At 37.9% G+C, this 22849-nt stretch overlaps 14 protein-coding genes across 14 annotated transcripts; 8 read left to right on the forward strand and 6 right to left on the reverse strand.

The window, feature by feature from the left end:
• Window positions 1-928: 928 nt before the first annotated feature.
• On the forward strand, window positions 929-2544 carry GCK72_001609 (uncharacterized protein; the record flags this gene model as incomplete). Its single annotated transcript, XM_003114546.2, has 6 exons — window positions 929-1396; window positions 1444-1550; window positions 1596-1714; window positions 1819-1970; window positions 2020-2185; window positions 2291-2544. 6 exons carry the CDS (start codon window positions 929-931, stop codon window positions 2542-2544), a joined length of 1266 nt encoding a protein of 421 aa, XP_003114594.2.
• Window positions 2545-3420: 876 nt separating this feature from the next.
• Window positions 3421-3872, reverse strand: GCK72_001610 (uncharacterized protein; the record flags this gene model as incomplete). The annotated part of the gene is made up of 3 exons (XM_003114530.2): window positions 3421-3568; window positions 3639-3717; window positions 3845-3872. The coding sequence occupies 3 exons, from the start codon at window positions 3870-3872 to the stop codon at window positions 3421-3423; spliced, it is 255 nt and encodes an 84-aa protein (XP_003114578.1).
• Window positions 3873-4687: 815 nt separating this feature from the next.
• Window positions 4688-5496, reverse strand: GCK72_001611 (uncharacterized protein; the record flags this gene model as incomplete). Its single annotated transcript, XM_003114601.2, has 3 exons — window positions 4688-4835; window positions 4880-4958; window positions 5469-5496. 3 exons carry the CDS (start codon window positions 5494-5496, stop codon window positions 4688-4690), a joined length of 255 nt encoding a protein of 84 aa, XP_003114649.2.
• A 468-nt stretch (window positions 5497-5964) lies between these two features.
• Window positions 5965-8336, forward strand: GCK72_001612 (uncharacterized protein; the record flags this gene model as incomplete). Its single annotated transcript, XM_053723048.1, has 7 exons — window positions 5965-6101; window positions 6147-6280; window positions 6737-6890; window positions 6945-7272; window positions 7349-7696; window positions 7872-7955; window positions 8097-8336. The coding sequence occupies 7 exons, from the start codon at window positions 5965-5967 to the stop codon at window positions 8334-8336; spliced, it is 1425 nt and encodes a 474-aa protein (XP_053591693.1).
• A 516-nt stretch (window positions 8337-8852) lies between these two features.
• GCK72_001613 (uncharacterized protein) lies at window positions 8853-14025 on the forward strand (the record flags this gene model as incomplete). The annotated part of the gene is made up of 10 exons (XM_003114841.2): window positions 8853-8981; window positions 9038-9178; window positions 9256-9486; window positions 10439-10696; window positions 10748-10923; window positions 11787-11964; window positions 12016-12490; window positions 12547-12888; window positions 13562-13806; window positions 13852-14025. 10 exons carry the CDS (start codon window positions 8853-8855, stop codon window positions 14023-14025), a joined length of 2349 nt encoding a protein of 782 aa, XP_003114889.2.
• Window positions 9034-9919, reverse strand: GCK72_001614 (uncharacterized protein; the record flags this gene model as incomplete). The annotated part of the gene is made up of 3 exons (XM_053723049.1): window positions 9034-9169; window positions 9764-9855; window positions 9905-9919. The coding sequence occupies 3 exons, from the start codon at window positions 9917-9919 to the stop codon at window positions 9034-9036; spliced, it is 243 nt and encodes an 80-aa protein (XP_053591694.1).
• A 469-nt stretch (window positions 14026-14494) lies between the features above and the next one.
• GCK72_001615 (uncharacterized protein) lies at window positions 14495-15006 on the forward strand (the record flags this gene model as incomplete). Its single annotated transcript, XM_053723050.1, has 2 exons — window positions 14495-14554; window positions 14608-15006. 2 exons carry the CDS (start codon window positions 14495-14497, stop codon window positions 15004-15006), a joined length of 459 nt encoding a protein of 152 aa, XP_053591695.1.
• Window positions 15007-15555: 549 nt separating this feature from the next.
• Window positions 15556-16171, reverse strand: GCK72_001616 (uncharacterized protein; the record flags this gene model as incomplete). Its single annotated transcript, XM_003115022.1, has 2 exons — window positions 15556-15998; window positions 16078-16171. 2 exons carry the CDS (start codon window positions 16169-16171, stop codon window positions 15556-15558), a joined length of 537 nt encoding a protein of 178 aa, XP_003115070.1.
• Window positions 16037-16246, forward strand: GCK72_001617 (uncharacterized protein; the record flags this gene model as incomplete). Its single annotated transcript, XM_053723051.1, has 1 exon — window positions 16037-16246. One exon carries the CDS (start codon window positions 16037-16039, stop codon window positions 16244-16246), a length of 210 nt encoding a protein of 69 aa, XP_053591696.1.
• Window positions 16247-16560: 314 nt separating this feature from the next.
• GCK72_001618 (uncharacterized protein) lies at window positions 16561-17262 on the forward strand (the record flags this gene model as incomplete). The annotated part of the gene is made up of 3 exons (XM_003114796.1): window positions 16561-16588; window positions 16876-16954; window positions 17112-17262. The coding sequence occupies 3 exons, from the start codon at window positions 16561-16563 to the stop codon at window positions 17260-17262; spliced, it is 258 nt and encodes an 85-aa protein (XP_003114844.1).
• A 328-nt stretch (window positions 17263-17590) lies between these two features.
• Window positions 17591-18688, forward strand: GCK72_001619 (uncharacterized protein; the record flags this gene model as incomplete). Its single annotated transcript, XM_053723052.1, has 3 exons — window positions 17591-17845; window positions 17932-18474; window positions 18611-18688. The coding sequence occupies 3 exons, from the start codon at window positions 17591-17593 to the stop codon at window positions 18686-18688; spliced, it is 876 nt and encodes a 291-aa protein (XP_053591697.1).
• Window positions 18689-19056: 368 nt separating this feature from the next.
• On the forward strand, window positions 19057-19717 carry GCK72_001620 (uncharacterized protein; the record flags this gene model as incomplete). The annotated part of the gene is made up of 3 exons (XM_053723053.1): window positions 19057-19192; window positions 19308-19386; window positions 19570-19717. 3 exons carry the CDS (start codon window positions 19057-19059, stop codon window positions 19715-19717), a joined length of 363 nt encoding a protein of 120 aa, XP_053591698.1.
• A 553-nt stretch (window positions 19718-20270) lies between these two features.
• GCK72_001621 (uncharacterized protein) lies at window positions 20271-21148 on the reverse strand (the record flags this gene model as incomplete). The annotated part of the gene is made up of 2 exons (XM_003114863.2): window positions 20271-20982; window positions 21066-21148. The coding sequence occupies 2 exons, from the start codon at window positions 21146-21148 to the stop codon at window positions 20271-20273; spliced, it is 795 nt and encodes a 264-aa protein (XP_003114911.2).
• Window positions 21149-21369: 221 nt separating this feature from the next.
• On the reverse strand, window positions 21370-22014 carry GCK72_001622 (uncharacterized protein; the record flags this gene model as incomplete). Its single annotated transcript, XM_053723054.1, has 2 exons — window positions 21370-21531; window positions 21961-22014. 2 exons carry the CDS (start codon window positions 22012-22014, stop codon window positions 21370-21372), a joined length of 216 nt encoding a protein of 71 aa, XP_053591699.1.
• Between the last annotated feature and the right edge of the window lie 835 nt (window positions 22015-22849).

Here is a 22849-nt window from a genome sequence, read left to right on the forward strand (position 1 = left end):
GTTTGCAAAATAAAAGATGTTATCTGAAAGTCTGGTACGTCATTAGAAGTATCACATATTTACAGTCATAATCCATGTGTAAACCATATTCAAATTAGCTTCGATTATCTACTAATTTCCTAACTCCACAAGTTCCAGAGTTTTGATTAACTCGAGCAACGTCATAATTTTCTTCAGAGAGCATAAACCATGTCTGTCGTATTTATGTGATTCTCGAAACAAAGACTGAGTTGCTCACACTTTGGGACATATGGAGTCTTCATATTATTCAAAAGAATATTTGGGGAACAATGGATTTTCCCAAAACTTCTTATGTAAGCTAACAAGTCGTTCTGCTTCATCCATAACTTCAACATTTGTTAGTGATATTGTTCGGAGATTTAATAGAAGGTCATATGTTTTCCACTTTTGAATATACTTGCTTCTAATATCATAGTCTCAGTATCCCTTCTTGTATTAACTTATCTGTTAAGTAAATACAGAATCTTCAACATAAAACTAGAACTAATAAACGTTTAGTCGATTAGAAGATTCTAGAGATGATAGAATCATTATTTGAGCAGCAGGGGTTGTAAATCGATCGAATAAAAAACGCAGTTGTGAGAAGATTAGATATGTCTGTCAGAAGAGTCGAGATACGATAGGTCAGATGGTTGTCTCATTCATTCAGAAGACATCATTAGTATCTTCTCATTGTTGTGTATCGATTCATTTACTCTTCCATTTTCAGTTTGAAATCTTTCCGTCTGTCTCTGTCCCTCTCTCCAGTCCGTTTTCTTGAAAACTGCAACTACAGTAATACTAATGCATAACTCAAGTTCCAACTGGATCCTTGCCTCTCAACTAGAAAGTTATTTACTTCATATTTTCTACCACCGTCCTACGAATTTCCACCTTAACAAATATAGAACTAAAGATTTTTACAGGAATGAAGAGAAACAGTGATACCATGTCTAAGGAAGAATCGATTAACGAGCAGTTGAAACTTGAATTTCCCTCAAAATCACGGAAGCGATACAGCGAAGAAGTGAAGATTGAAATCGACAATGATATATTACGGTCACCTCTTCACTGCACACCCAACAATCAGGAACAAGCAGAGTTCAATGAAATGGTGCACGCCTACAAACTGCACCAACGAATGATGCAACTCTCATTCTCAAATATCGATGAATTTTTGGATGAGCACGAAGAAGGACCAAAACTTCGAAAAATGGATCCATCGGATGTCAAACAACTATCTGAAGTGGAATTTGCTGGGTTGATTTATTGGATTGACAAGCAAAAACCGTACGGAGAACTTCCGAGTGAAGATAAATCAGCACTTCTCACGAGATATTCAGTCCGCAAACTTAGCTTAGACCACTTCTACAGTGCTTCGAAGTATCCGGATCATGTAAATTTCATTCGTTCTTTATTTTTTATATTTAGTCATTATTTCAGTGTTCCCGAAGAGAGTTCGTTATGAACAACTATACATATGTCCCAAGTGATCGAACTGGATTTGAGCAACAAGATGATGATGAACAGCAGATTGCAGCCAAAGTGGCGTAAGTTGAAAAATATGGTTTCGAGAATCAAAGTGCTTATTTCAGGCTATTTTCTGGAACATTCACTCGATTCTGGAATAACGTAATTGATCAGTTCGTTGCAATGAAAATCCACGACGCAGAGATTGTTTTCCTTCACAGTATGTTATTGTGGAGTGCTTCGAGTAAGTTTTCATAGACATTAATTTCTTTCTTTCCAGTAAGGGACATACTCCAGTAATCAAAAAATAAGATCATATCTTTACTAGTAAATAATTCTTTTCTCCAGATAACGAGCACGTGACGAAGGAAACAATCAAAGTGATGAAGTCTCGTCGAAATTGGGCAATTACCCGTTTGAGCACCTGGTACAAAAACAGAAATATGAAAGAAGCAGATCAACGACTCCAACGTGTTCTCTCCCTTCACACAGAGATTGAGGTAACTACCCTTGAATCATTTTACCTTTTTTCAAACCGATATTTTCCAGATTATCTGTGACATGCATTGCCAAGATTTCCTTGTTGCAAAAATGTTCGATATCTGTGATATGAGCGAGTTCTTTTACGAAAAACTATGCTACGCTCCATGTAATGCTGATCCAAAGAAGATCGATCCAGAATTGTACGAGAAGCTCAAACAGTACACGAAAAAAGGTAAGAAGTTATGTAGTTGCTCTGTCAGAACGATAATTTTCGAAGAAGATGTGAGTAAAACCTGAGCTGCAATTACGAGCTTTTCAAATTTAATATTTCTTTCAGAAAGACAAGAAGCAATAGAAGCTATCAACGAATCCGAAATTCAAGAAAACTCACAATCTGACTCTCCAGGAAAGGAAAATCGTTGTCCTTTGGAAAATGAAAATAAAGTTGAAATTGCTGAGAAAAAAGAACCTAGTTTCATTGATATAATCGATCCAGTTCACCTAGCATTGAATTCGCAGATTCTTCCGAAGGTCATGGCCAAACTGCCGGATGATAACTACAACATGATGTTCAGTCATTATTTTTCATAGAAAATACAAGCTCAATGTCTACTGTTTCCTGATTTTTCTCGAGTTTAATACCGTAAAAACTGTATTTGAAGTGCCCCTCTAATAGTGGTGCACTCCGACGGACCCTTTGAACAATTGAATTGCATGCACCTCAAATACAGTTTTTACGGTAATCTTGAATAATAATTTCTTTTTTATCTCTTCCAATAGTACCCGAAGAATCTGAAATAAACACATCACATATACCTCGTATATCATCTCCTGAATCCTACAAATACCTCATAGAAACAACAAAAATGTATATTGACGGTCGATATACATTTTTTAGACAAACTCAAAGCGATGAACTCTTTGAAATATTCAGATATATATCTAGATGTATCCCTAGATTAAAACCGAAGCAGATGGTAAAACAAACGAACTCAGCATTCATTCTCGGATTTGTTTTTTGTTGGACTTCATAAATGTTTTTATTTCGAGGCGATGTATTTCCTCTATTGAAAGCGCACCTGGTAGAATACTTCGACGAATAACCGAATGCAATGACACCTATATCGGCTCTTACTAACCCATGCATCTATGCAGTTCCGTTCATGTTCCCGTATTTAGTTGTATTACCTATTAATTCCCATTGATGTACTTTTCATTGTCACCACTCCTCTTATTCGTGTTAGTATAAGTAAATAAGATGTGCATATTCTTCTACTTAAAGTGATACGCTCCAATAACAGAAAAAATTCCGCTAACACCATTTCAAACGCGCAGAACCGTCATTTTTTGCAATGGATTCCCGGGAGACATGAAAGTTCCGGATAAACTATTCATTGGTTTATTATTCTTCGAGATCTTACAAGCAATAAAAAAACACGTAAAATGAAAGTTACTCAATGAAAATGTTTATCTGGTGGCAAGGTTGACACGGAGTTGTCTTCCGTTGAAGTCGACTCCGTTGAGTTGATCGCAGGCTCTCTGAGCTCCGGCCTCATCAGCGAACTCGACGAAAGCGAATCCTCTTGGACGTCCGGTCTCGCGGTCGCAGACGATTCTGCAATGAAGAAGTACAATTCTAATTTGAACAAAAACTGGAATTATTAGACGGAAAGAAATATAATTACCTGACGTTGGTGACTTGTCCGACGGTGCTGAAGTAGTCTCCGAGCTCTTGCTCCGTGGTTTGGTACGTAGCGTTTCCAACTGAAAAATAGTGAATCAATTTGTGGAAAAATTTTTAGGCCAATTATTATTTCTTCTTTTACTCGGAATTGCTTCACACACAAAAATTACTAGAACCGATACAAAAATTTCAGCAGAAAAATCTTACCGTAGACAGAGAATCCTGAACCAGACATTTCGATTTTGGGACGAAAGATGAGTTTTGTTCAAAAGTTTGTGAGATCCTCCGAATATGGGTAACCATGCGGCACGCGCTGTAAACTGCGCCGCAGTTGCGTATTAGGCTCCACCCACAAATTTAAATGCGCTTTTTTTTCGATTTTCGCAAAACGCGAATTTTTGTTATACAGAGAAGAAGGACTTGTCTGACGAATGGTTCCATTTTAAAGTTATTTCAAAAATATAATTATTTCACCACATGTGGTCACAGACTGACGCAGAACACTCACAGAAACTCATTTTTTCCGCTTACAATGGGATTTTGTTTTGCAAAAGCTTTGCCAGAAACAATATATAGAGAACTAAACATGAGCATTTGGGGAATAGCCAACTACAGAATCCCGTAAAAATTCAAATTATCAGCACTACTGAATTCGTCTGCTTCTAATAGCCATACTAGTCACTTATTTGCCGTGAAGGGCGTTTTCTATTGAATTCCGGATTGAGCACGTTTGTTGTGCTCCTTCGAATTTATAAAGCACCTGCTTAATCCAATCCAGCGAGGTGCCTCCTTCATTTCATCCATAATCCTACCACCGTTTGAATTTGAGCGGATTATCCCAGAATCACAATATACTCACCTCACCTGCTCATATCTAGCTTAGCTGAGCTATTTATGAAAAATTAAATGACACGATTATAAATTACATTAGAGATTTATTATTATTTACTTCGGGGATGGGATTTAAAAAATAACAAACGTGCACGAAATATATTTAGGTGGAATGTATATCACAAGTGCAAATCTCTGTGAGTCAATTATCCGGGTTATTTACTTGTTGGCGTAGTTGACACGGAGATTGCGTCCATTGAAAGCAGCTCCGTTGAGTTCTTCGACGGCTCTTTGAGCTCCAGCCTCCTCGCTGTACTCGACGAAAGCGAATCCTCTTGGGCGTCCGGTCTCACGATCATAGACGATTCTGGAATCGGATCATCATAAGTTGAATTGTTTGATAGAGCTTACCTGACGTTGTTGACGATTCCGACAGTGCTGAAATAGTTTCCGATCTCTTCTTCGGTTCCCTGGTATGGGACGTTTCCGACTGCAAAACAAACGATTATTTAGAGAAATGAGAAAGGAAGTAACAATATAAAGTTACAAAACTCTCACAATGCACGCTTACAGAGCAAATGCACCCTACTCTAGCCTAGACTAAGGAGACCGAGTTCTGATAAAGTCTCATCACCATTATTACTTTCTCAGTGGGCGCCACGTGTCCAACCGGTAGTTTCATCCGTCATTCCTGGAGGTGTCGATCGGTGTTATAGTGGGTGGTGGTTCCCGCGAGTTTCCGCCTCAGTTAGCTACCGCATTTACTATACGAGTTTGGACTACCTGAAATATCGGTATTTGTTTTCAAGGAACACGAATGAACCATAGAGAACGAAGGCCGATCGGGAGCACACTAAGAAGACAATTGTAGCAGTTGCCTGCATCTTTTCTTGTTCATATGAAACTTGATAAAAAATCAAGAGTTCCGAGTTTACACAATTTGGCATCGAAATTCGTGGTTGTTTTTGTCGAAAGATCATTCTTAACATTTTTCACTTACCGTAAACGGAGAATCCTTGGGATGCCATCGTAGTTTCTGAGATTTTTAGAAAAAGGGACCGAAAATAGGGGTTAGTATCCGCGTGGAAGACGAAGGAGATTCGTACGAATTTGGCAGTCCTAAAATCGTTGTAGTGGTCGCGTTGTGGGTCTCGACGAGACAACGCAGCTATACGGTCGTTTCTGTGTAGATTTACGAGGGAGAGACATGAGTCAGATATATACATTTTTGTCGATCTTTCGCACCAACTCGCACTAATTCAGATATTTTTCTACTAATTTTGATAGAAAATGTAACATATTGTTTTTAAAAATAGTCAATCAATCGTATTTTTCACTGATTCAAATAAATTTGAATTTATACAAGATTTTAAACCTTTAAAGCAAGATTTGCTTTTTTTTTAAACTTAAGCTTCTCAGAAAACTATTTTTCGCATCTACGCATCTACTATTTCTTACCTCTGTTTGCTCGGTCCACCACTTTCCTTTTTTCAGCAATGCCTTTAACAAAACGGGCGATTTCGCCGGTTAACATAAGTAGGGATACAATCCCGCCTTCAATTAACCGCGATGAGCTTCAATGCACTGCCAATGGAACAATCGCCAATCTTATTCATCAATTGAGCTCTCTGAGGTTAGAACATAGTACAAACATACAAGAATAATGAAGCCTTTTTAGTAAGCATGCTGAAAACATCTTTGGCGATATTTATCATGGCGCAATGGTTATTCATCACAAAACCAGCACTCTTCAGCAGCGAATCAATCGATTGCACTCAAAAGTTGAGCAGTTGGATGCAACTACTGATCAAGGTCCGTTGAAATATAATTTATCCAAGTATACCTGGCTAAAAAAAATATAGCACTCAAGTTGAACTACCATGATAGTAGAGTACTCAGGCAACTCGATATTAATCTAATTCAAGTAAATTTAGAGACTAACGCGACCCAGTTAGATTGACCCACAGTCTAATTAGACTAGCATTTTGTCTAATTAGACTACAATTTTGTCTAATCCAACTAACATACAATCTAAATAGACTTGCCTGTCTAATTAGACTTTTTAAAACTGTCTATTTAGACTTAAAAACTGTCTAATTAGACTTTCAAAACGAGCTAATCTAACTAGATTGTATTTAGATTGCTATTTTGTCTAATTAGACTTTGTTTGTCTAATTAGACTAACATCGAGTTGCCTGAGTAAGTATATCGAGCATCTGATTTAAATTGATCCAATACTCAAAATTCTGTAAATCAACATTATTACAGCTTCACTGAATGAGGCAAACATGCGGAAGGCTTTCAAAAGTTCAATGCTTGTTGATCAACATATTTTGGACAGAAGCACTCTACCAACCGCATTAGCAGAACAATACGCGATTTGTGATACGCCTCCTGATTTAAATGCATTGAATCAGTTCAGGTACGACATTGAGGCTTTCATGAATACTGATTTACTTGCGAGATTTCTTTTCAGAGATTCCCAAACGCCCGCGTTGTTGCTCTACACGAATCCATCATTTTTCTTCGAACGTTGGAAGAAAGAGACGCTGAAGGAAGTAGCGGAACGGCCGAAGCGAGTGAAAAGTCCAAATGATGGAAGTAAAAGCCCAAAGAAACGAAGAAAGCAGCCATCTCAGGGAAATGGACCACTTGGAACAACAATGTATAATGATATGCAACACAGAAATCGGCAAATCAGTGGATCGAGAATCAATCAACAAAATGAGGTTTTCTCGTTTCCAGAAGAATATCAAGCACCACAAGCACTTGGGCTTCAACTTAATTTTAAAAATCAAAATCAGGTATTTTTTCTTTTTAAAGCTACAGTTCCGGTCAGTACCTTCTTTACTTTCTTCGTTTCATCCTTCATAATTTCAGCACCCTGCTAATCTCAATATGACGGCACCTCTTGGAATGACAATGCATCATCATCCGCAACAGAATGTGCATCCAAATCAACAACGTGGTCCGTCCTCCTCCGCTCACAATAATCGAGGATCTCCGATTATCAAACGACCATCAGAAGCACCTCCTTCTGCTTCTTCTGTCAATTTAGATAGTCTTCCTCCACCGGATATGTCAATGTTATCGATTGATGATGATGAGGATGATCTACCACCTCCACCACCTTCTCTTGTAATGCATACCTCAATTGCTCATCAGCTTCCCACTGAAAATCCTTCGACGATACAGTTTGTCGAACCAAGCGCTGCGCCTCCTACCAATGTGAGTTTCTGTTTCCAAAAATTGAAACTTTAATATAATTTTTTGACTTTCGCTATCGCAATAATGGTAGTAACTAGAGATTGTCCATTTTTTACCTTATAATTTACCTTATGTTTCTCTCACTTTGTTGTCCATTTTATTCGCTTTTTTCTTCTTAAAAATATACCCCATTCAGATCCCGCCGCCACCTCCTCCGCCACCACCTCCACCACCAATCGGCAACACTGTTGCAGCAACGTTTGCAGCACCGGTTCCAAAGGTACTATGTGTCTAATAACCAACTCCGTTTTTGAACCTTTTGTTGTTTATTGTGGCTTTGAGCATTTATTTTTTGAAACTTTTCACAACTTTATTCATATACAAACCCAAATCTACAACAGAAATGAACCATTATTTTCAGATTTCCGCGGGCGGTGAAACCAGTACTTCTAATCCTTCACCACCGAAAGACTTGTTAGATGAAATTCGTTCTGGAAAAGAACTGAGAAAAACTCAAAGAGCTGAGGAACAAGCGGCTGATAACCGTGCTTGTGAGAACAATGTGACCGCTGTTTTGAAAAGACGAATGGAACAAGTGCTTGGAACTGAAACTGATTCTTCAAGCAGTGAAGAAGGAGCTGATGATGACGAATGGGATTAATAACTACCTCCTTCCCAAAACAGTATTTTTCAAACAATTTTCAAACCCAAAAACCTTTTCCATTTTTAAATAAGCTTGTGTAATTTTATTCATAATTTATTCTCACTTTTAATTCACCATTCATGTGTAAATATTGCATTTTTCCTCGAAAAAGTTGGATACGGTTTTTCAACTTTCAAAGAAGACGAAGTACCACAGTTGTGAGCCAATTTTCTAAACTTTCAATAATTTTTCGGAAATAAAAATATATATCGCTTTTTTATTCTCACTTTCACTTTCTTTCCAATGTTTGTGGTAGCTCCGCCCCCATCGAGTCTGACTATTTCGCAATCAAATTGAGTCATCTTATGCGTCTTATTAATATATTACTTCACTCATTGCTTGTGTTCCCCGCACATTTCTCACCAATTTAAATATCAATTTTGAAACAGTTTCCGAAAAACTAGAGTTTTCGTTCAATTACACTTTTTCTCAAATATTCATGTTTAAACTCATCCATAAATTTCAGCATCAAATATGTTCGCCAGTAGAAAGCTGGTGGAAAAAGCGCTTGGCGAAGTGAAAAAGAAGTTTGTAGGGGTTGTTTCGGCGAAATTACCAGCCGATGGAATGGAATACGATTTAGTTCAATATAGGTGTAGAAATGTGAGTATTGAAGTAAAACACGGAAATTATATCGGATGAGTACATGCAGTTTTCAGTTATTTGACAACACTGTAATCGGTGGGAAATACTCGCGAGCGTCGCTTTGTGTCGACACAATACGAGCACTACAGCCGCATTTACGAGATGAAACACAGGAGTTACAGGCGGTTTGTGAAGCAGCTGCGACGCTGGAAATTGTGAGTTCCTTAAAAAAGAATTAGTGTAGATTTGAATTGCACCGTTTTCTTTTTTATTCAATTTCTCTATATCTCAGATTCAAAGTTTCTATCTGATCGCCGACGACATCATGGACAATTCCGAGACACGACGTGGAAAACAGTGTTGGTTCCGGAGAGAAGGTGTGGGGATGTCGGCTATCAATGACGCCTTCATAATGGATTCATTCGTTGAAGATATTCTTAGACTCGCTCTTCCTGGACATGTCAATCTTGACAGATTGTGTGAAGCTTATCGGAAGTCGAAACAAAAAACATTGATTGGACAGGTGAGACGACGAGAGCCGAGCCATAATTCGAACAGAAAACGGCCCCGAAATGACACATCATAAACAAGAAAGAGTTCTTAAATATTCTTAAATATTAATAATCTTAAATATTAATAATTTTCATTTTAAAATACAACACTTAGTTCACTTCTGTTGAATTTAGTTGAGGGTGGATTTGAGATTGACGACAGACGAACCGATTCATCGATTGAAGATGAACAATTAAATGAAGATGTCGTCGGTTTGTTCAATCCAAAACTACTTCTTATCGACTGACAAGTCTTCGTAGACTGATTCTTTCTTCTCAGCGCTTCCTTTCTTTCCTCCACAGAATAGGGCGATTGCTGGCAAGACGGTGACGGCAAGTACCTAATATCAAACTGTTTTAGTAACTCACCGTTTTACGGCTAAAACTTACGATTGAGATCATCATGATGAGATCGTGTCAAGATTCGTTGATTGTCAGAATAACTGATTTTTCTCAAGTTTTCAATATTTTATAATCAACAAAGATTATGAAACAGGGGTAATGGGGTGAGGTCACGGTCCAGGCTTTACGAGAAACAGAAACGTACACTGACGTGTTCTATATTTTGATGTGCAGAAAATTTTATAGGGTAGGATAGAAGTCAATAAAAACTAGCGCTCGAAATGGGACGTCCCACTTTTTTCAGGGAATTTTGAAAAATTGTCAGTTTTTGTCGGAGAATTGTGAAACTTTCACAGAATCTGAAGACATCGCTGGGGACGCGATTCCCAAAGTTTCAAATATAAACGTTTATTTTCAACCGTTTTATCATAATCCAGGACGCGCGGGACGGGGACGCGGGACGTCCCAACTCTTCCCATTTCGAGCGCTAATAAAAACCCTCTGAATGTAGATCACAGAAGCATCTAACATAACTTCATTGTACTTCATCTGATTGAATTAAAATAATGACATATCTTTCAGTTCCTGGATACATCATCCGTCAATCAAATTTCTTCGTTCACCTGGGATCGTTACGAATTGATGGTTGAGAACAAGACATCTCATTATACAGTATTCCATCCTCTTCAAATGGCTCTTATCATTTCTGATGTACTTGCTTATCATGGTGCCGTAAAAAAAGCCGCATATCAAATCGGATTCTTGTTTCAATCGCAGGACGACTTTTTAGATGTTTATGGAGATCCAACGATTACTGGAAAGATTGGAACTGATATACAGGTAATTTTTTCATTGAAAAAACTTTCAAATGTACTGATTTTTAATTTTCAGGACGGAAAATGTACGTGGCTTGCCGTTCGTGCTCTCCAAAAAATGCACTCTACACCACAAAAATCTGCTCATCTCATTACTGATTTCAAGCAAAGTTTCGGATCTTCTGATCCGGAAAAAATCGAAAAAATCAAGAAAATCTATAATGAGTTGCAATTGAGAGAGGAATTTCGTCGGTTCGAACAACACTTTTCTGGTGAAATCAAGAAAAGTATAGCCGAAATTCCGGATGTTATTCAGCCTCTTCGGCCTGTTTTGGACGGTTTCGTGACAAAATTAGTCAATCGAAATGCCTGATTTTCTCTGTTTTCTTCAGTTTATGGATTTCTTGATGTATATTTTGAATTGTTATAAGTTTATTGGTGGATTTTCTTTATCGGTTGATTTGCGATGATTCTCTTCTTTCCTTTCTCTGACCATGTTTTATTGATTCTTCATTGAGCTTTCAAATCTTTCATTGGGAAACTTTTTGGTGGTAACTGGGATTAGACCTTCTGACAGGATTGACAGGTAAAATGATAACCCGAAACAATGATGGAAGTCCTGAAATTCTTCCAATCTCTTGGGACCCTTGTGATCAATTGAATTTCTTTCCGATCCCCTGCCAGGAAAGGGGTAGAATAAGGATGACCTAGAAAAGGGTACGATGCAAAAGCTAGTCCACGCCATTAGGTCGGTTGCCGCCATATGGCGCGATGGTGAATTATTTCGGAATGCCTGTTTTATTTTCTCGCCTGTAAAATGCTTTAAGAAATAAGGTCTAGCTTTTTCTAGTCAGAATCCTCGTTCTCCATCACAGTTTCCCGCTGAAAGTTCGTCACTTGATATATTTATTTAAATAATGCGAAAATATTTTATTCATTTAACTTAAATTATTTATATGAATGCTTTGTCTTTTCTCTGGTTCCGAAGAACCCATCCTTAAAACTCTCTGTAGTTAGACCGTTTTATGTTCGGTATTTTTCAAATATTTTCTTCATTTTACATTAAATTATTCTCACAAAAATACTATATTGCTTATCTTTTAATGCGATTTCAGCACTAATATCGAGATGCCAACTTCACTTCAACACTCAAAACCACGTGTCTCGTATTATTATGATGGAGATTTCGGAAATTTCTATTACGGACAGGGACACCCGATGAAACCACATCGAGTTAGAATGACACACAGTTTGATTGTCAATTACGGATTGTATCGGGCTTTGAATGTGATGGTAAGACAGGAAAAACGAAGAACTGTTGTTTTCCTGACGCAAAAATTTCAGCGGCCTGCGCGAGCTTCGTTTTACGAAATGACTCGTTACCACTCGGATGATTACATCAATTTTCTTCGACAAGTGAAGTCTGACAATATTTCAACTCTTACTGATCAAATGACACGTTTCTCAGTTGGTGAAGACTGTCCAGTATTCGATGGAATGTATGAATTTTGTCAGTTATCATGTGGAGGATCCCTCGCTGCTGCAGCCCAATTGAACAGAAAAGAGTCAGATATTGCAATTAATTGGATGGGTGGACTTCATCATGCAAAGAAATCAGAAGCTTCAGGGTTCTGCTATTCGAATGATATCGTTTTAGCGATTCTAGAATTGTTAAAAGTTCACAAAAGAGTTCTCTACATAGATATTGATGTTCATCATGGTGATGGAGTTGAAGAGGCCTTTTATACAACTGATAGAGTAATGACGGTCTCGTTTCATAAACATGGAGAATATTTCCCAGGAACCGGAGATTTAAAAGGTAAAAGGCTTTCTCGAAAACGAGTTGGATTTATTTATTACAACCGACTTTTTTAGACGTTGGAGCTGGACACGGCAAATATTACGCATTGAACGTTCCGCTCCGAGATGGTGTTGATGATTTTACATACGAAAGAATTTTCCAAACAGTTATGGGCGAAGTGATGGCACGGTTCCAACCAGAAGCAGTTGTTCTCCAATGCGGAGCTGATTCCTTGGCTGGAGATCGACTTGGAGTATTCAATTTGACTACATATGGACATGGAAAATGCGTGGAGTACATGAAAAGTTTCAATGTTCCTCTGTTGCTTGTCGGTGGTGGTGGATATACTATTCGAAACGTTTCAAGATGCTGGGTGTACGAAACGTCGATTGCTTTAAATTTGGATGTTGCTGATGGTAATGCTTTATTTTGGATAGAACTGACATAATATGAAAAAGGAATAATCGGCAATAACTAAATGTCGCTAAACTAAAAAATTCGAATTAATTTTAAAATCTCTTTTTCTAAAATACGATCATTTCATAGTGTTCAGTTCTAGTCAAAGATAAGGTTTGACGACGGACGACTGGCAACTTTATTCATTGTTTAAAAATGAACACTTAAATGAAAACAATGTCAATTGTCGCTCCCAATCCACAATTACTTCTTATCGACTGACAAGTCCTCGTAGACTGATTCTTTTTTCTGTCCGCCACCTTTCTTTCATCCGCAATATAGGGCGATTGTCGGCAAGACCATGATGGCAAGTACATGAAAATAAATAATAGCGATGGGTTTTTGATGTAAGGTTAAGGATAATCTTGTAGCAGTTTTTTGCTTTGAAAGCCAGCTAACTAGATGTAGTCAGTACCAGCCGAACTGTTTATAAAACTTACGATAGAAATCATCATAGCGAGATTGATTCAAGATTTTTCAGTTATCAGAATAACCGAACTTTCCTAATGGTTTATTAAATACTAACGCACAAGGAATAATGAAGTGGTCACGGGGGTGAAAAACAATTATGAGCGTATTTGTTTTCTGTAATCATTAATTAAATGACCGATGTTCATTTAATGTTTTTTTCAGATCTTCCCGTGAACGATTACTTCGAATACTTCATCCCAGACTACAAACTTCATATAAAACCACTCACAACTCTAATCAATTTCAATACTCCAGAATTCATTGATCAGACGATTGTCTCCCTTTTAGAAAATTTGAAACAACTCCCTCATGTCCCGTCAGTTCAAATGCATCCCACTTCAATCAGTTCTGATGCAGTTGTGAAGACTTTCGATCAGAGTCTTCGAAGAGATCACCAGAACGATGACGTAAGCATATTTTGTCTTCTATAGAAGTTAGTATCATATTTTCAGATACGAGAGTCACGTTTCGATGAAGATGTTAGAGTGGAAAATTCTTCAGAATTCTACGATGCTCGGGAGCCAACTTCGAGAAACACTCAATCCAACAAGCGGCAGCGAAACATGAACACTGCAGAAGTGGAAGGTTTCAAAAAGACACGAATCGGAGAGGAAGATGATGTGTGAAAGATGGATTCTTCTTGTTTACCTGACAGTTTTATTTTCTGGTTTATTTCATACTACTCTCCTTTTCTAATTCACACACTATCACTGGAAACTAACTTTGTATAATTCGATGTTTTTAAAATCAAACATAATTTTCTAAATTTCCTCGAATCTCATTTAAACTTCCGATCAATATACCAAAATCCCCCGAATATGATTCTCATAACTCTTCCACTCCAACTGTCGTCAATTGTGATGCAACTGTGTGGACACCGTCCCGCGCAAATGCACTGCCATCAGAATTTCGAATTTTCTCTTTTCCTGCCGGCGCCTACTTTTTTCTGCGTTTTGTGCAATTCTTATCGACTTTCTTTTTTTAAAAAAAAGCTTCGTATGAGTTTCTTGAAATGTTCCGTCATAAAAGAGCGATTTTCACTCGTTAAATATTTAAAGTTTTGTCATTGATTATTGAAAATCTGTATTTTTAAGAATGAGTGCTGACGAGGAGAAATCCGCCGATTTCTACGTGCGATACTACGTTGGACATAAGGTTTGGATCTGAAAAACTATTCTGCTTTTGAATTAATTATCGTTATTTCTCAGGGAAAGTTCGGTCACGAGTTCCTTGAGTTCGAATTCCGCCCAAATGGTGCTCTTCGCTACGCGAATAACTCGAACTACAAAAACGATACAATGATCCGCAAGGAGGCTACCGTCTCAGAGTCTGTGCTCAATGAGTTGAAGCGTATCATCGAAGACTCGGAGATCATGCAGGAAGACGACGAAAACTGGCCTGAGCCTGACAAGATTGGACGGCAAGAGCTCGAAATTCTCTACAAAAATGAGCACATTTCGTTCACAACTGGAAAAATCGGCGCGTTGGCCGATGTCAACAACTCAAAGGACCCAGACGGTCTCCGCTCATTCTACTATCTGGTTCAGGATCTCAAGTGCCTCGTCTTCTCTCTTATCGGACTTCACTTCAAGATTAAGCCAATCTAAAGGTTCTCTAAATTGTAAAGTTCTCGCAATTCTCATATTAAATCTGATCCGAATTTTCATGTTTCCACAAAAAACTGATATACATTTTTATCAATTAAATTATTCTTTTTGTTTTACGCTCTAAATAAATCTCGAAACATTGAAAGAGGAAAGCGGTGAATTTGACTTTATCTTCCGACATTCGTCTACAACTGCATCAAGACAATCAATCATTTTATTTTGTTACAAGAATTCGCATACACGTAAACATTTGCTGGAAAACTTTTCTTCTTCAGACCTGCAGCCTAACTTATTCAAGCCCGTTCCAGTCCCTCTCTACCAGTTTTTGTTTACTCTACTACTTCCGAACGCGTTGCGGAATTCTTTTCGTGCCAAAAACTCCGTGCTTCTGGAGATTTTAGACATCCATGTAAAATCATGTATCTATGTAAAAACAAATTTATATAACTTTCATGAAAGAACCGAAGAAAAGAAGATGAATTGGGATAAAAATAGATTGAAGAGACAAAAAGGCACGTATACTATAGTTTGAAAAAAATTGAGAAGGACTCAGCAGTATCTCTGGATGTATTCACGAGCACGGTGCTTAAACGCTTCGCGGTTTTGAGTCCATTGTTGAGCGGCCTGGATATTGAGGGCATCGTCGAAGTCAATTAGGTCCGTGAATAGAGCGACGAGTCCGTGAACAACTTCAAGGAGATTTCGGGTTGGCCGCCATCCGAACTGATCCAATGAATTTTGTCGAAGAATCGACAAACAGATCGAACCGTCTTCGTTGATATTTGGATGCCAGACTTTTGTGAGGCACTTGACAATAGGTGGCATATTATTGTACTCGGGTGGAACCGTGATTTTGAAACGGAACACTCCTCCCTTATAAATTCCTTCCTGTGGTGTCACTGTTAAATCCAACTCATGCAACTTCGAGGTCGATGGAACTTGGAGATTCCATAGACGCTGGTTTCGGAGACTGCTTTCGAGATCCTTCATTTCTGAAACAAAAATTTTGGAAGTTTATGAAAATAATAGAATGCCTTGCTTGGGTTACAAGATTTTCTACAAGGACGTTACCTTGAGCAAGAAGCTTGTCACGAACGGCTATACGTGTTTCGAGATAGTGACGATCGTCGTCATTGCCATTGATTCGATTTTGAAGATTGAACATCAAGCTATAAAAAAAGCAAGTTCAACCGGAAAAGTTGAAGAATTGGGATCATCAAGCATTACAGACGGTGCATAATTTTGAGACTATCAATATATTCATCAAAATTAACATAGTTTTGGGCATTCACATAACTAAAACCGGTAAAACACCCAACATTATCAAAACTAGCGAGCAACTATGAGCAATGTTCAAAAGTGACAAATTTTCAGCTGAAATGTCGAAATGTGACATTCTAGAGCGTTCTGAACGTGGTGAGGCAGGTTCGATAAGGAGGCGGAGATTAATTTGCAGCTGCGGCAGTTTGTTTTCGCAGCAGCCGCACGCTTTTACTTTTGAGAGGCAGTGACTAACATTTGAACTCTAGGCTCATCGTTCGTCCCAAAATCGAAATGTCTGGTCAAGGATTCTCTGTCTACGGTTAGTTTACGTTTGAAGTTATAGTAATAATCAGAAATGCTGGAGGTTTAGTTGCTATTCAAATCAGAATTAAAAAAAATTCTGGCCTAAAATTTTTGAAAAAATATGTGTCTTGAGTTTACTCACTACATTAAGACTTATTATAGTAAGCTTGCTATAGTAAGCTGTGAATGACCATAGCTTGTTCCAGTACCTCAACTAGTTGGAAAAAATCTTGGTTATCGATTTTTTGATAAATAAAATTTTTCTAACCCAAAGTATTTTTTAAGCTTTTGTTTTTTTTTCAGTCGGAAACGCTCCATTCCAAACTTCCGAGGAAGAAATCGGAAATTTCTTCAGCAATGTTGGAAATGTGACAAACGTCAGGTAAGGCAATTAAAGTTCGTTTTCAAACACTAGTATTTTCTCTACACTATTATCATGCTCTCAATTTCCGGGGAAAATTTTTAGACTAAAATATTATGATAAGAGTTGTGTTACGTACGTTAGAAGCGCTACCTTCGTAAACAATTTCAATTTTTAGAATCGTCTATGACCGCGAGACTGGGCGACCAAGAGGATTCGCATTCGTCGAGTTCGCTGATGAGGCCGGAGCTCAAAAGGCTGTCCAAGAACTCAATGGAGCCGAGTTCAATGGAAGACAACTTCGCGTCAACCTTGCTAACAACAAGTAGATTCCATTCCAAACATTCCATATCGCGTTTTTTATTGTTTGTAAGATCTCGAAGAATAATAAACCGTTAAACTGTTTGTCTTCTGTTAATATACAATCAATCTTATTTAATGAGCCGCTAAGGGTTGTCCGGCTTGAATGCTACTTTGAAACTTGATGATGACAAATTTATTTTACAAAACTAAATTAGTGGTACGGTTTTTTCTTGCTATATTTACATATTTCTACGTAGTGTAATGCTGACTAGCTCACGAAATTCAGAATCAGAAAAACCTTATCGACTCGTCTAGTTTCAGCTGATCAGAACAACCATTAACCGACTCGCAAATATGTCAAAACGAAAAATAGACTCAACAGACTCTCCTAAACTAGCTTCAATCTTCACGAAGAAAGTGAAAAAGCTAACTCCAGAAGACGACGGAAGTCAAAAAATTTGGAAATTCATCTGTTGGAATGTTGCTGGCTTACGAGCATGTGTTAAAAAGAATGATTTTAAGGAAATTCTCAATGAGGAACCGGATATTGTTTTCCTAGGAGAAACAAAATGCAAGGAGTGGCCACCGGAGATTGAGGAAAACTTTAAGGCAAGTCTTGATTATGCCAATTGTTTTCATGTTGGCTCTTATAGACTATATATAAACTGCGTGGAAGAAAGCTTATTTCTTTTCAGGACTACGCGAAGACACTAGTTATCTCCACAGAAAAAAACGGCGGATATGCAGGAGTAGGAATGTTCAGCAAAACTGCCCCATTGAAAATTCATAAAGGAATAGGCGACCCTGAATTCGATTCAGCTGGACGTCTCATCATTGCCGAATTTTCCAAATTTTTCTTCATTGGCTCCTACGTTCCAAATTCCGGAGCAAAACTTGTCAATCTTGAGAAACGCGGAAGATGGGAGAAACTTTTGACAGAGAAAATGAAAGAAATGAACGAAAAGAAGCCGGTGATCTACGGAGGAGATTTGAACGTCGCTCATAACGAAATTGATCTCAAAAATCCTGAAAGTAATCGAAACAAGACAGCAGGATTCACAGATCAAGAGAGAGGATGGTTCACGGATATGTTGAATATGGGATTCACTGATACATTTCGTCAGATGCATCCAGAATCCAAGAAATACTCTTTCTGGAGTTATTTAGCCAACTCAAGAGAAAAAGATGTTGGATGGAGATTGGACTACTACGTCGTCAGCAACCGGATAATGAAAAATGTGAGAAAATGTACCTTAAATCAACTGTTTGAGTTGGAAACCGATATTTTGGTCTTAGATCTACAGTTATGGCTCAACAATCTGAATAATATGAGTGAATCTCTTCATCTCGTTCTAACTCTTCTCAACGTTTCAGGTGAAACGGAGCGACATTATGACCGACGTGAAGGGAAGTGACCATGCTCCGGTAGTCATGCAAGTCGACTTCGAATAATTTTTGAAATTAATTTGTCTCTAAATCTGTTCAACTTTGAAATAATCGTATTCTTCTGACACCATTCTCATGAATCTCAACTTTGACGTTTTCTTAAAAATGAAATATATAAATTTGTGTCAGAAGTAGAGTGTGAGTTTTTAAAAGCGAAGTTCAACATATGACATTTTACATTCCATTCCAGTTTGAGACTTAATCTATTAGTCGACATTTAACGTAGAATCGAAGAATTTAATCTTTTCAAATTCTCTAATTATTATTATTTTCCACCTCTGTATCTTTCTCGCTCTACCCTTTCTATTAATCTCCCGGAAGTATTCACAATCGGAAATAGAAAAGAGGATTTTAAATTTAGGGCGGAGCCTAATATGCAACTGCGGCTCGGTCAACCTCTTTTGAGGCACGGTTACCCATCTCGAGATTTCGAGGCAACCACAAACTTTCGAACACGTCTCATCGTTTGTCCTAAAATCGAAATGTCTGGTCGAGGATTTTCTGTCTACGGTCAGTTTCTTATAGTTTTGCGCAAAACTACACTCTGACCCTGGTTGTGGCTTTTGAGATGATTCATCTGCAGTGTTTGCGTGTTCTTAATTTTTCCCTAATAGCCACATTTCAGTCGGAAACGCTGCCTACCAAACTACGGAGCAGGAGCTCGGAGACTATTTCAGCTCGGTCGGACAAGTTACCAACGTCAAGTGAGTGGAAAGTTAGGCATTATATAGAAATATGTACTGTTTTTACGTTATTCTTTTCGATGCCATTAAAATAATCTGAGATGTATGCGTCCGTTAGAAATAAAATTCTTGTGTAGACTTCACAGCATCTAAAAAGAATCTTGTGAATGATCTTTCAATATTCCTCAAACAAACGTCTTCCAGAATCGTCTGTGACCGCGAGACTGGGCGTCCAAGAGGATTCGCATTCGTCGAGTTCGCTGATGAGGCTTCAGCTCAGAAAGCTTGCGAGCAGCTCAATGGAGCCGACTTCAATGGAAGACAACTTCGCGTGAACCTTGCCTCCAAATAATTTATAATTACAAATACTTTTCATTTTACGTGTTTTTATTGCTTGTATAATATTTCAAAAAATAATAAACCGATGAATTGTCTTAGAACCAAGTCCTGCGAAGTCAACGAATGATTGGTGGAACACTCGTTATCAGAGTTTGTCGAATTATGATGAGACCCCACCGATTCCGAGGAAGAAAAATTCACGGGAAAATGGGCGGAGCCAAGCGCTCTGATTGGCTGCAAAATGCTAATTAGCAAGCTTGCGCAACTGATTAGCCAATCAGAGCGCTTGGCTCCGCCCATTTTCCCGTGAATTTTTCTTCCGCGGAATCGGTGGGGTCTCATTATGATCAGGAATGTAGATATTTGGTGTAGTCCAGTGTACAGTAAGGAATGAAAAGATATTTATTCTCTGTCGGAAGTTACAAGTGTTGACAGTATTTCATAGTATCAGGATTGTTAAAAATTATTACATGGAAATATTAGAACACATTCACATTGAAATAAACGAAATAACAAGATATACAAATACTGATAAAATGAAACAATAGTTCCAGCGCATGATCCAACTAGAAGTTTATTGGTACAAATCTGGGTCTGGGAGTTGGTGGTCGGTGGTCATCATCATCATCTTCACGGCGTCGTTTAATTTGTTCATTTCTGTCGTACGCACTAGAATGACGACGTTTTCGTTTACGTCGGGCTTCTGTTGAAGAATCTGTATCTGACGAATTTCTATTCCGCCTTCTATTAACAACAATATCCGGAAGATCATACGGAGCTTTCCTATCAGGACGGTTTCTATTATTATGAGGTACTCCAATGTATCGTTCTATTTGTTCGATATTTGCTTGTGGCGCTGGCTGGTGTACTACTTCTTCATCGTCTTCTTCTTCGTCGTCATTTTCTTCATCTTCAGACGAAGTACTGTCTTCTGTTTCATTATCGCCATCATAATTTAGATCATTATCGCTATCTGAATCGGAGCCCTCGTCTCCATTTCCAGGAACTTGTTCATTATTTCCGCCCTCCCCTTCGTCTCCACCTTCATTTCCCTGTCCACCTTCTCTTTCTTGATTGTTTTCATCCGGATTATCTATATCTTCTTCAGGTATCTCTTCTGGCATATTCCCTCCTTCATCGTTTTGCCTTGATGTTCCTCCACTGTCTTCTGATTCTTTCAGTGCAGTTCTTTCGACCGATCGACAAAATTTCGAAACGAGATCATTAATATTTTGAATTCTCATAGATTTTGAAAGTGTAGTTAACGATGCGAGCGACCTGCAAATACGCACTATTTCCCGTTAACTTTCAGTTAGAAAAATGAATTATATTCTTCTTAATTCCCAAAAAGAGTAGCTTACCTGTCATCATCAGCAATCTGATTTATATGAGTGATATTCCGTAGATGTGAGTCACCCGCAACTGGTAATGATAGGAGGGTCATTTGTTCTGAAAATAAGTGTTTTAATATAAAATGAAGAACCAATAGGAACAAAGATATGCAAGGAATCAAACTATTTTCGAAAAAGGAGCAAAATATATCAGCATTCTTCATAGCCAGAGCGTTTCAATCAATATCACATGAAAACAAATTTAGAAGCCAAAAATGATTTGATACAAATTACAGCTAATCAATCAATGAAAAATGGGTAGAAAGAAGAATAATCAACGAGGGTTCTGCGCTGTTGGCTCGTCGTACTTGTCTTCATGACAATCACGACCACTTTCAAGATTGACTTGCGCTTCTGAAGATGTCCCTTCTAACCCAGCATCTTCCTCTTGATTACTTGGACAAGCAAAGTCAGTATTCGATCGAGACTGCTGGATCTGAAAAAGCTCAATCATATTGGATTGTAATTAACATCCATATTTTACCGATAAATCAAGAACTCATGTTTCGTTTGTATCCTTCTCTTCTCTGCGGCCAACGTTGTTGAAAATAACTTCATCGTTTCTTGGCAATGGTCATACGTCTGGAAATGATAAACTATTGGTGATAACGGTTTCATCCTTTTCACTTATATCAGAGATTTTTTCGTCAGAACTGTCAGATGAACTATCTTACATATGCTCCTTCATTTTAAATTTTTTCGGGTTTTCTGAGTCAATCGACACTCCCAAAGTGCAAGCAGAAAATAAATCGGAAGTGCGGGTTGAAAGCGATTGAAAGCTGCATTATTAATATTACTCGTCGCTACTCTAAATTTCGACGAGCCAATTCGTCAAGTTGTATTCTTCGTGAGCTTCCAAAAATACTTTTGTTGTTTCTCGACCGAATTGTCCACCAGTGGTTATCGATGTGAGTGTCATGACACCTAAAAGAGGAAATACCGTAAATACTGTATTATAACGGCATGCCGTTATATTTTTCAACTGCATTCCACAGAAATTTTGTGGATTCAGAAACTTCGTAAAATTAAACGAAAAACTTTTTTTGAACGTTCTTTTTGCCGATAAAGAAGTTACTGATCACTCAGTTTCTAATCAGAACCAAGAATAAACACCCTGATGATCATATTCATGAATTCTGAGTATAGAGGGGGTGCCGTTGTATTACAGGTGTCGTTCTATTACAGGCGCCGTTATAATACAGTATTTACGGTCAGTTATTTATGAGAAAAAGACGGAACCTGACGACAAGAAATTGTGATATCATTTAACTTTTTTGGAAGATTTTAGAAGAACAACGACAATTGAGCGCTAAAAACAGCAAAAATGTCATGCCGAAACCCAAGCAATAATTTTTGTGTTGCGCCTTTAAAGACTACTGTATTATTCTTAGAAAAAACAGAATTCAAAACACCTGCAGGTCGCATATATAATTAAAGAAATAAATAAAGTAGAGCAAAATAAACGCTGGCATCTGTTAGCTTCCACTAATTAAGTTCATCTAACAATATATTCTCCATCTGAAAATACAATTTCCCAGGAAACCATCATCCAGTTTAAATAAACTCTTTCCATTTAATCAATCACGGAAAGTTCCCCTTGTTCAGATACTGTAAGAATCGGCCCATAACTTCAACATTTCTCACAGATATCTGCGCAGATTTCAATATTATGAGTTCTGGAATTGTTCGAAATAAGCAATATTCCTAACTAAATTCCCAATGATGTGATTCGTTTCAAACGTTTCTTATTCTTA

Source organism: Caenorhabditis remanei, chromosome I (genome assembly GCF_010183535.1).
Source record: "Caenorhabditis remanei strain PX506 chromosome I, whole genome shotgun sequence".
Lineage (NCBI taxonomy): Eukaryota > Metazoa > Nematoda > Chromadorea > Rhabditida > Rhabditidae > Caenorhabditis > Caenorhabditis remanei.